Source organism: Poecilia reticulata, linkage group LG12 (genome assembly GCF_000633615.1).
Source record: "Poecilia reticulata strain Guanapo linkage group LG12, Guppy_female_1.0+MT, whole genome shotgun sequence".
In the NCBI taxonomy this organism is placed as follows: domain Eukaryota; kingdom Metazoa; phylum Chordata; class Actinopteri; order Cyprinodontiformes; family Poeciliidae; genus Poecilia; species Poecilia reticulata.
The window spans coordinates 17,965,013-17,976,528 of NC_024342.1; the positions used below are offsets into that span (position 1 = coordinate 17,965,013).

The following is an 11,516-nucleotide window of genomic DNA, read 5'->3' on the forward strand; positions in this document are numbered from 1 at the left end:
CCAAATTGCTGGACCACGTCTAATCTGCCCGTTTATTCAGAAAAGTATCAATATTGATTTATGATCATTTATGACATAACACCTGCAAAATACAATGAATTGTTTTTATTTCTCTAAACGTAGAACAAACATTTATTTAACCGTCTTTTTTGTTGGTCGTTTTTTTTTTTTTTTTTGCTGCATTTTAAAATAAACGGGCATATTTATTCTTACACACATTGAAGGCTGAAGTTTTGAAAATAAAGTCTTTTTTTTTATTATTATTATTAACCAAAAAAATATTAGCAGTTGGGACAAAAAAAAAAAAAGAAATAAACTGTCCATTGATAGTTGAGGTGTTTTCCCCCCACAACAAGCTGTGTATCCCCGCAGGCAGAACATCCAGAGGGAAGGTCTCTGTGTCCCATGGTGGCGGGGGGCCGTCAGATGTGCTGCATGATTTTCTCGCTCTCCCTACCACTCTTTCTTCTTCTCGTCCATGGATACGCCACCGGGGCCGAGCGCCACCACCAGCAGCAGGCCACCGATGACCGAGGTGGTCTGGAAGAAGTCATACTTGAGGAAGTCGTGCATGGGCTTGTAGGCGGGGATGGTCCAGAAAGCGTTGAAGTACACGTTGATGGCAAAGAGCCACACGACGAGGGTCAGGGCCGCCAGCTTGGTTTTGAAGCCGATGGCCACCAGGATGATTAAAGCCGTCCCCACCATGTTCTGCAAGATCTGCGGCAAAACAGGAAGGAGTTAAGCTGGGGAACAGCTGATCGTATCGCAACCAGGCGATATTTGGTGGAGTGTCTATTTAGTAAAGTGTCTATTTTTTTCTACATTTCCAAATGCAAATAATAATGCTACTAATTTTCATTGTATGTGTATCCATCACTAAGTTTTAAATGAGTTACACAGAAGACCAACTCCTGTAATCTGGTTTACTTTTGTAGACTTATTTAAAAAAAAAAACATTCTAAATATTCCAAGTACACAGCCTTCATCATAATTTTTACAAAAGGAAAGTTTGTCAAGATTCAAGGCATTTTAGCTGAAGACTAATTTAGTCATAAATAAATGCCACTTTCATATAAGTGATACTGGAGGCAGACCTCCAAGCTTCAGAGAATTGACCCATTAAATGTCTTTAAACTCAAACAATTTACAAGCTGACATTTATAATTCAGAGGGTTGAAGATAATGTTGTCCTTGTTTGGCTTTCACCTTGTTGAGATTAGTCTGACAACTAAATGAATGACCGACACTGCTTTCCTCATCCAGCCCTTTTCCATGATGGACATTTTGAATTGTCAGAACCCCAAAGAGGAAGTTTAGCTTTGGTTCACATTCTACGCATGCTAGCAGACGTGTAATGCTGCTCAAATCATTGCACCACCTAGTAAGTGTTGACTAATTTTACACCTGGAAGCAAAACTTCAAAGTGATCTACAATTAGATTTAGGCAATCTTAATATTCTTAGCAAACCCTTTTGAAAATAAATCTATAATAATACAAGTTATAAAGTGAAGAACCATTTTTGTATCTGTGTTAATCTGCAGCTGATTGAAAAGAGATTTCTAAACACTGTTGACATCGTTGTCTGGGGTTTTCTCTGCCTAATTAAATATGGTGCAACAGAGGATTAAATAGCAGCAGGTCTGCTTGCGTAAATAGGTGCTGGGTCTCAGAACTCACAGAGAAGAAGTTGGAGTCAAAGTGCAACAGAGTCATGAACATGAGGACCAGCAGCACTCGGCCGCCGAGCTGCATGTACTGCTTCGGCGAACTCTCGCCCATGGAGGGGACGCCAGCGAACATGCTCTTCCCCTCCGAGCGCGACTCTGCCAGCAGCAGCAGCAGACCGCCTCCCAAGGCCAGGTTTCTACCAGGAGGGGAGAGAGGAGTTTTAGTTTGGAGCACCAAACAGAAAAAAAATATATTACCTGTGTTGAATAAGGCCACACCGACAGTAACAACTGAGCCATCATCTCATTGCAGTCTTTATGTTGCATGTTTGTTCCTCTGGTGGCAATTTTCTGCCCACCAGCTTAAATATTACATGACTCATCTGATGGTTAGCAATTTGACTTTATCCAGGCAACACATGAATTATAGCATGTGCAAACAGAAAGACTCAGACGCAGCCCTAAAGGTGTCTTTGCACACACGTTCAGTTTATCACTGTCTAAATAAACAAGTCCCAACATGGGTTACATGTTACTGCAGAAATTAAGTTTTAAAACGAGAAATGGATCATAGACAGAATGTTTTAAATGCTTGTTGCAGAGAAGCTAAACTCTTTTTGCCATTCTGCTCCCTAAAGAGTAACACATCAAGACTAAAACGCTGGCAGTGGTTGGTTAATTAGTGGACAAACCATTGGTAACTTGCCAATTGTACATTTATTACAGGATTATCCAAGTAAGTATGATTTATCTGGAGGGAAATGTCACCCTAACACTTTTTAAAACTAACTTTGGTAAGTTAAAAAGACCAGCTTGTACCTAGTCCTTATTGTGCTAAATATGGTGACTAGACCTTTAGGGTTGTGTCTGAAAATAGAGACATTTTTTCTATTTCAGTCTACTAGTTGACTGAAAAAGTTTTCTTGAACGTGATGATAACTCAGTCTGATTATTGATCCGATTTCAATCCAACCCTAGCATATCAAAGGTCATAAGTCTTACTGTTATTTGGACTTTAATCGAAACTTGAGAACGAGTGACTACATACCAGCCTGACACAGAGGAAACAAAATAATGGACAATCTGAAATTTGAGTCGTTACGCGACACCTACCTCATCAAAAACTTGAGGTCCCATAAAATGCTGTATGCAACAGTCTGGTGAAAGATGGAAGTAAAGTTAGACACAATCATATTTTAGGGATTTACTAAAGCATCTATAATCAAAGTGTTCTCACCTGTAATGCTATGATGCCAAATAATCCAAAGCAGGCATATTGTACAAAATTTCTACTGAGAATGAGGACACAACCACCTGTTGGGACAAAGACCACAAAAGAAAAGTTATAGCCACTCCCGTGATAACATGTCTTTTAGTCTTAACAAACCTTTGTGTGAAAAATATTCTTTTTGCAGCAATAACACAGCAAAAATAATTAAGGTCAGGCTTTCTTGTAATAGCCACTTTGATAAAAACAGGTTTTCTCCAGAGTTCAACACTGATTCAGTTTCAGTGAACAGACAGAGCCACATAGTTACGAGTGATCCGACCTGCTAAACAAACTTCATTTGGTAGATAGAATATCAGGCAGCAGAGACTCGTTGTCTCCTGTTGGTTTTATTAGTCTGTTTTAAAGGCTCCGCATGTCAAAACTTAGACTGAGTAATAAAAAAAAAAGCATTAAAGAAAGAGGACGTAAAACTTTAACTAATAAAAATACTTAAAGCAACAGAAAAACTAATATAAAAGAGTTAAATATGAAATAAACAGATTTATAGGTAGAATGAGATTATATATATATATATATATTTAAAAAAAAGCATTTCTGGCATTAAAACGAGGACAAGAGTTACTAAATATTTTCGGTATTTACTTTGTTATGTTTCTACTTATTAATTTACTTTTCACTGTGTATTATTGCTTTTAATGTCAGTGTGCTACACGGAAGTTTATTTTTTCCACTTTTTGAATGTTTATTTTTAGTTGTATCTTGTAAAGCATTTAGACTGTTTTTGAAAGGTGCTACCAAAATAAACTTGATTAATGTTCATATTCACTTCACTATATGACTGTTTATTAGAATCATTTAAGCCCTTCTTAACAATGTTATTCATTCATGACGGAAATGTCAGCTTTTCTTATATTCCTATTGTTGATTATAAAAGAGCAGAAGAAACTTCCTCAATGTTCATCACAACCTACATTCACCACCTCATTTTAAAACAAAACTGTGCATTACTTTAGTTGTATACAATCTACTAACTTTACCTCCCATTATGACATCACCTACTTTTCCCATGTAAACTGACCTCCTTTTGTGCTTCAGTGCTTATAACATTCTTTGAAACCACAAAAAGCAGCTTCGTCTCCGCCGCACGGCGCCTCCTGACACTCACCAAGCTGTCCGACGAGGTTAAGCAGCACAAAACACGTAGCCAGGAAGTAGCCACAGTTCCAGGTGGCCTCGATGTAGTCTCTCTGCTCGTTCCACTGGAACCACATGCGGATCCCGTCTTCCAGGAACGTGCTGATGAGACACAGACGTGCCAGGTGGGGAAGGTACTGTTTGGTCACCCGCAGAAACTGGAGAGCACAAAAATCGGAAGGATGAAAATGGGATTGGGTCTGTGTGGGAGTAAGAACCCGAAATATTTACAGTTTCTCATTGATTCTATTCAGATGTGCTGAAGTAACAGATACAGAAATATTTGATTTAAGTGAAATTTTGGGGTATTTTATCAAAGTCGTCTATATTTTGCAATATTATACACATAGGGTCAAACAAACATTTGGGGATTATATCTGTCAATTACTTTATCATCACAGTGGATTAGAGAAAAATATATTGTAATTTACTGATGCTTAAACCGTTACTTTAAGAGAAGCTTCTGTTTAAACAGATTATATATCATTATATATATATCATATATTTAAACCAAACGGCGTTCAAGTTGGAAAATTACATAAACAACAGAGACCTTTTGGGAAAACAAAAACAGCATAATTTTTTTTAAAGCTCATCATTAAGAAATTATGAATATTAGCATAGTTGTTACATGTGATGCAATGTAATTAAATATCCAGGCTGTTTATTTCTAGTTCATTTTGTAATTGTGCTCAAATGTGAACCAAAATTAAATCTTTTTTGTTGAATTTTATTTATAACAAGTGGGACAACAACGCCGGAGTACAAAACATCATTTGCACGAAGCTTGTAGATTGTAGAAGAATGAGAGTTTTATGGACCGGTGGCTGATTCTGCGCATGCCGACAACTGAAATAAAGTGGAAACAGCAATGTAGGTCACGGAGAGGCAAAACTTTTAAGCAGTTGTGAAAAGCTCACCTGCCGAAGCTTAAAATTAAACAGACAAAACACCCAAAACTTGAGACAACATCTGGATCTACTCGTTTGAAAAGAAAACAGAAAGACAGCTACCTGGGTAGTAAATTTTCACTGTGTAGTCTTTGTGTGTACTAAAATATCTTGATCTAATCTATAGATTAGATCATAATCAATATAAAAACAATCAGAGTGACTTAAAGGGTACAAAGGTTTTCTGAATGACAAACAAGAATGACTGTTTTTCGTTCTGCTACACGTATAAAAAAAAAAAACACAATATTTTTTATATAAAACAAAATTACAAAAGCAGCAAACCAATGTCTGAAAACTAATCGTTTTCCTGTAACTGAGCAGAACAGATGGTCACCTCAGACATCCATGGACGACAAATCGACTGGGACAGGAGCAAAGCTGACAGATTTATTCCCAAAAGGCACTCAGTAGTGTCTTCTATTGGTGGTATTCATCAATATTTATGCAATAAAATCCCTACTCTAGGCTAAAGGTTATTTAGTTAACACACTAATATTCAGATAGTACTCAGCAGAGCTGCAGTGACCTGCCCCCTGATCCGCCCATCTAACAGTCCACATCAGCACAGTCAGACCTCAGCGGCCTATCAACATCCACCAACTCCCACTAGCGCTGCTGTCAGAGACATGAATGGGCGAAGCTGGAGCCAATCCGAACAAGCCCAAGGTTGTTGCAACAGCCTAGAAATAGACAGTTCTGAAGTGTTATGTCTGAGGAAAACCCTGGTTTGGTATCCATTCTCGAAGGAATGTACCCCTAAAATTTATTTAAACATCTCACTTTATATACATACACTCTGTGTCCCTTTTCATGTTATTTATGCCGTCTACAGCACTTTTGACAAGGACGTACACAATCAGTGGCAACTACATCAGAGGAAATGCAGGTGACTAGCTTGCAAACAGAGTTTAGTAAACTTACATCTGCTGCAAAATGTCAAGAGACTTTCCCCAAACCTTCCTGTTTGAACCCACACTACAACCTAAAGGAAACTGAGCACGTTATTCTTCCTCTTATGTACATCTGAACGCAAGAGCCACAGCACAAAAGAACTAAACTGATCTTATCTGTAATGATTTGAGGAGTTATTACAGCTCAAACTAACGCCATTTAAAATCAGCTGTAGTCTGTAGAAAAGTTTCACAGCTTGTTTGCGTTGAAGCAGATTGATGAAGAAAGGCCACATGAAAATGCCGAGTTTAGTAAATGGTTCATATAGTCTATTAATGAAAGAATACGAACCACAACTAGGTATTTGTGTGTGTGTGTGTGTGTGTGTGTGTGTGTGTGTGTGTGTGCGTAGAAAGATTAAGACAGAAATAAGGTGTTGACCAACACCGGTGAGATAATCCAAGTGGTTTCACAACTACATGCTGGCATAGTGAAATAACCCAGCAATACTAAAAAACCTAACTAAAAAGCAGGTAAAATGCAGTAAACAGCCAGGCAATTGTTAACTTAGTCAACAAATGCCACTTTCATCTGGTCAGCGTGTCTTCATAATGCTATCAAATGAGGCACATGACAGAAGCAGGCATTCCTAACTAATCTCATCATTCCAATTAAAACACAAGTAAAAATCGTCGGTTTATCCAAGATTATGTTTATGGCTGTCAAAGTGTTCAAGGAAGAAGAACGAAAGCTGCAAACATGTTCAAGGAAACGCTCTGAAGCCTCACTTGACTCACATGAAAACTAGTTAGCAGCTAACGTGCTAATACAAGCTAGCATGCTAGTAATGAAGTTACCTGGTCTGCCACGTCTTCGGCTTTGTTCATTAGGTCTTCCTGCCCCATTTTCCTCCAATATTACAGTTGTGTTTTAAGAAAGCGGAGCAACACAATGTAGGGTGCCCTGGGTTCGCTTTCTCCAGACTGCGTTCCTCCCCCCGTTATTTAGTTGCAGATTTCCCGATAGCTTCGGACGGACGCAGAGAAAGGCCGCCTCCGCCCCACAATGCGCCGCGATTTGACGAAGAGCCCCCCTGCATAGTACTGCAACCTCTGTATGCCACGTATACTGAACCGGGCAGGGGCTTTACAGCCACCCGGCATTGTTTTCATGTGAACAGGTAGATGAAGTAAACAAGTATTTATGCAGAATAACAATATCAAAAATAGATACATTAAATGTTACTTATAAACAGTAAAACTGGACATACAGAAGCAGCAACAATACAAGACTGATTCATCAAAAAACATAAAGATTAAAAAAGAAAGAATAGCTACATTTTAATAGGTTGAAATATTATTAAGATCCAATTTGTGCAATTCAAGTGGACATTTCTGTTGATAATGGCTCACAGCTGATGGAAACCTAAAGTATTGCAGAACATTTGACAAAATAGGCTTCCAGATTTTTTTTATTAAAATAATGTATCATGCAGAAACTTTTGCTACAGATTATAAAATCCTACGGAAGACTTGGTAGTTGTGCAAGTTAATCACAGACACATTCCTCAAGGAAGAAGCTGTCAGTTGATGGATTGCTTTATGCAAGTGTGCTGACGAAAAGTTAAGTGGAAGGAAAAAGTGTAGTAGAAAAAAGGTCAGTAAACTAGAAATGTATTAACTGCATATACTGTGCAGTATACTTATCAACATACCTTTCAATAGACTGACATTTCTGTATTAAAATTATTTTACTGGTTATATGGTTTTCATCAACTTCAAGGTATAATCATCAAAACAGAAGAAAATGAAATATTGCATGTAATGCATCTTTATATGAATTTCACTTTTAATTTGAATTATTAAATTACACTGACAAATTAGAGTTCCATCTGAGGGTAAGGAACATATTGTTGAGAGCTTTGTTTTTTAAGTCAGTTGTCTTCACCACCACAGACTAGTAGTAGCCTTAGCATCTCGTATCCTATCCTACAATCCCTCATTAAGACAATATATTTAAACTTAGGAATCAAGTTGACCAGTGCCGTGTTAGTGACCCCTTCATTTATATTAGGAGTGTGACATTAGGGAAACACGGAGGCCAGTTTGTCCTGAGGATGAGAGTTTGAAACCACTGTGTTTGCATAATGCAAAGTCAGAAATAAGCCTATAAAAATGCTTAATTTGAATGTGTTACATTCACAAAGCACCTTGCATGAAGTTAGGTAGCTGCAACGACAGGACAAAACATACAAAAACAAATAAAACATGGCACAGTCTAAACTATGCTGTATTTATTTACAAGTGCATCAAGATTAGAAATCACAAAGAACTCCAACTGACCCAGAGAAAAATCATTTTATGTCATAAAAACCAGCTTTGCTGACATCATGACTTCAGAAACATAAAGCATTTCCCAACAGTCACTTGCATCATGGATATATACAGAGGTCAGGCTGGTTTAAATACATATTCTAACTGGATGTCAGTGTTGTCTGCTGACAGTTACCCAGCTATGAAAAAAAATACTGTATGTTTGTGTTTTCACAAGTTACTTTCCATTTTGGGCTTTTTTGTGTTTCTTGTTTCTAGATTTCCACCGGTTGTTTCTGAATTTCTTCTGGAAACCACCACCTTGGACCTACAACATGTACAAATGAAAGAAAAAAATATTTCTGGTAAGATAAACAACTAAACCACATTTGGCACTTTAACAGTTTGTTTACTATAATTGTCCTTAAAGCATCTCTCTTGTGATTTTGCGTCTGTCCTTTGGTTTTCACTTTCTCTGACGGACCTTGTGCTACACCTGGATCTACGAAAAGGTCCTTAATAATTAAGCTTGACTAACTGATACAAAATATCAAGAGATACATTTTCAAACCTTTTTGCGCTTCTGCGCCACCTGTGTGTCGACTTCCATTTCCTCGTCGTCTTCTGTTTGAAAGTCATGCTCCTCTTCTTCATTTTCTCCACCTGCTGTGCTTTCTACCTCGGGAGTTTTTAAAGAGAACATGGCAGCTGTAGGAACGCAAGGGCAAATTGGCATTCACATTGTTGAGCTTAAGCACAATATAATACCAACTTCTACTGCAAATATATATTTAAACAGAATTTTGGTGCAGAAATTATTCTTGATCCATTTTCTCATTTTCTTCTGTTACCCAGGGGTTTGAACATTGCTTTAATCCATTGCCCACTGAGCTGGATGAAGAGATGGACTTATTTTCCCACTATGCCCAGTAGGACGACATCAAGGGAAGTAAAAGAAATTTCCAAAATATATTATTTAAAGAACTACAACAAAGAGCGTTGAAGTTCCAAAAATGGCACCCTGGAATTGCCAGGACATTTAAATGAAACATTTCATGAACTTTACTAAAAGGAAACAAAATTAACTGCAACAGGCCAAGATCAAGAGCTCAAAAAAGAAAGGAATCCAGGGATGCCAATAATTATGCCACTACTTTTTTGATCAATTATTTCTCAGCATTAGACTTTCCCTTCAACAGATAAATATTCTTAAAGTGTTGATATTCAGGGAACAGATATGCTGCTGCAACGAAAGACCATCTTGTGCCAATAAATGCAACGGAGACAGCATGTACTGACATGGGTAGAGGTCACTCATGCTGTCTTCTGAGTCGCTGTGTTCTCCCTCACTGGATGAAGGCTCCCACATGCCGTTAGGTCGTCTTTTTGAGGGCTGACTCATTTCTCCTCCTGTGTTTTTGGGCTTCTTCTGTTTCAGTCTGGCTGGAACAAACTCAATTCCCTGCCGCGTACACTCCTCATCTGCAAACACAAGAAAAACTCGTCATTTGCCATGCTATTGCTCAGTTTCTCATTCGAATACGAACTGTCCAGTCCGTCTTGCTACATTTTAGTTTTTATTATTTGCTCACAAGTACTCTTTGTTTTTTTAGGAGATACAAGGAAGCAACACATACAGATATCCTGATAAGGGTTTGATTTTCAATCACACCAATGGGCCAAAAATATATTTTCAAAAGAGCAGAGTAGGAATGAGAGATTTCAGCAAAGAAAACATCCTCCTCAGCATCATCAGATAACTTAAACTTCCTTCCTGAATGATTCAAAATTTATCTTTTTGTCTTGCATGCAATGACGTGCAGACACTTGTTAAACCACCAACTCTTACAAAGCACCATGCATGTAAATAAGTGATGCACTGACATTGAGAAAGGGCTTTTTTGAAACGTTTCCCACTGACGTGTCTTAGGACATGATCTGGCTGCCGGTTGAGATGTTTCAGGGTCAGTTTGCAGAAGAGCCGATTGCTAGAAAGCAGGACAGATCAGAAAATGTGATCCAAGTGCAGTTTATGCCAAATAAGCATCGCGTAAATGCCACAAAATAGTAAAGTAACACAAACAAGAGGAAATCTTACGGTTGCTTCGTGCTTGATACAATGTGTGGCTCATACTGGCTGTAGTTGAACTCTGCTTCTGCATTCAGTTTCTTATATTTCTTTCCTTGGATAAAGGAGTGCAGCTCCGCCAGGCTGCAGGGCAACTCGTGTCCATTTAGGGTGCATTTGATCTGCAAACAAATGTTAACTAACATTACAAATCGATCAAACGGCTGCATTTGACTAAACAGATAAGTTAGCATGCTGCGACGTCACGTTGTACAAGTACAAGTGTGTTTTAAGTGATATTTAGCGGTTTTCTTGTAAACCTTTTTGCCATCTGTGAGCTGGAAAAAGGGGTGATCAGTTAGAAATGTTCTGATATCCGCAGGTAGTTCATCCATCTCTGAAAAACACTGTCAAACAAATCCCAGCGTGTTGTGAGGAAGCCACCTCCCAAACAGGAAGCTAACGACACGTGGTTTGATGTTAGTTTGTGTTTCTCCGTGTCAGCGCCCTCTACTGACCTAGGTCAGAAAGGACAATCTTGCACTCCGTTTATTTAATTTAGGAGAACATATTTAAATAAATATGCTTTTAGATTTTTATTAATGTTTTTTAAAAAGTCGACATGTCTTTGTAATTGTCATAATGTTAGCATTATGAATTTATTTGGCCAATACTACTTATTGGTTTTGCTAGTTTGAAGCAAAACCAATGAGATGTCAGAGGTCCATCAATAGCAATGTTATTTTATAATTATTTCCATGCTCAGATATTTTGAATATTGTAGAAGTTTTGGCTGGTAATGAGAGCAAATTACTTTTATTTATTTATTTTTGTTTTTACTTAGAACAAATTATTCCACTTATCAGTTTGCACATCAGCATCGTAACCTTAATATAATTAAAAATTGTGAAATAACTAGATTTTATTTTACTGTTTGATTGTATCGTATTTTTATGAATGATTTGTGCATTTTATTAATCTAATTATAATCTAACTTCTGATAACTTAACTGTTATGTTTGGAAGCCAGGACGAGGTAAAAGCAGAAGTAGGCAAAGAACTCTTAACAGCGTTTATTCGGAACTTGCTCAGCAGTACAGTAACATCGGGTATTTTCCTCCATCTTATCTCTGCTCTTCTTCTTCTCTTCCCCCGTCTCTGCTATTCTCGTACACCACCTAGTGGTAGACACAACAT

At 37.8% G+C, this 11,516-nt stretch overlaps 2 protein-coding genes across 2 annotated transcripts; both read right to left on the bottom strand.

The window, feature by feature from the left end:
- Positions 1-14: 14 nt before the first annotated feature.
- On the bottom strand, positions 15-7,053 carry surf4 (surfeit 4). The gene is made up of 6 exons (XM_008424339.2): positions 6,798-7,053; positions 4,068-4,254; positions 2,909-2,985; positions 2,785-2,828; positions 1,682-1,868; positions 15-720 (listed from the first exon to the last, which is right to left on the bottom strand). Exons 1-6 carry the CDS (start codon positions 6,843-6,845, stop codon positions 454-456), a joined length of 810 nt encoding a protein of 269 aa, XP_008422561.1. The 5' UTR covers positions 6,846-7,053; the 3' UTR covers positions 15-453.
- Positions 7,054-8,201: 1,148 nt separating this feature from the next.
- surf2 (surfeit 2) lies at positions 8,202-10,796 on the bottom strand. Its single transcript, XM_008424340.2, has 6 exons — positions 10,641-10,796; positions 10,351-10,502; positions 10,137-10,240; positions 9,552-9,734; positions 8,824-8,960; positions 8,202-8,580 (listed from the first exon to the last, which is right to left on the bottom strand). The coding sequence occupies exons 1-6, from the start codon at positions 10,713-10,715 to the stop codon at positions 8,491-8,493; spliced, it is 741 nt and encodes a 246-aa protein (XP_008422562.1). The 5' UTR covers positions 10,716-10,796; the 3' UTR covers positions 8,202-8,490.
- Between the last annotated feature and the right edge of the window lie 720 nt (positions 10,797-11,516).

Coding starts and splice junctions, on each gene's coding strand:
- surf4 (XM_008424339.2), bottom strand. CDS start 6,845: ATGGGGCAGGAAGACCTAATGAACAAAGCCGAAGACGTGGCAGACCAG. Junction 2,829..2,908: donor TTGGCATCATAGCATTACAG/GTGAGAACACTT, acceptor ATCTTTCACCAG/ACTGTTGCATACAGCATTTT. Junction 1,869..2,784: donor GACCTCAAGTTTTTGATGAG/GTAGGTGTCGCG, acceptor CCCTCCTGGTAG/AAACCTGGCCTTGGGAGGCG.
- surf2 (XM_008424340.2), bottom strand. CDS start 10,715: ATGGATGAACTACCTGCGGATATCAGAACATTTCTAACTGATCACCCC. Junction 10,241..10,350: donor GTATCAAGCACGAAGCAACC/GTAAGATTTCCT, acceptor CCTGCTTTCTAG/CAATCGGCTCTTCTGCAAAC. Junction 8,581..8,823: donor TGGCGCAGAAGCGCAAAAAG/GTTTGAAAATGT, acceptor TACATGTTGTAG/GTCCAAGGTGGTGGTTTCCA.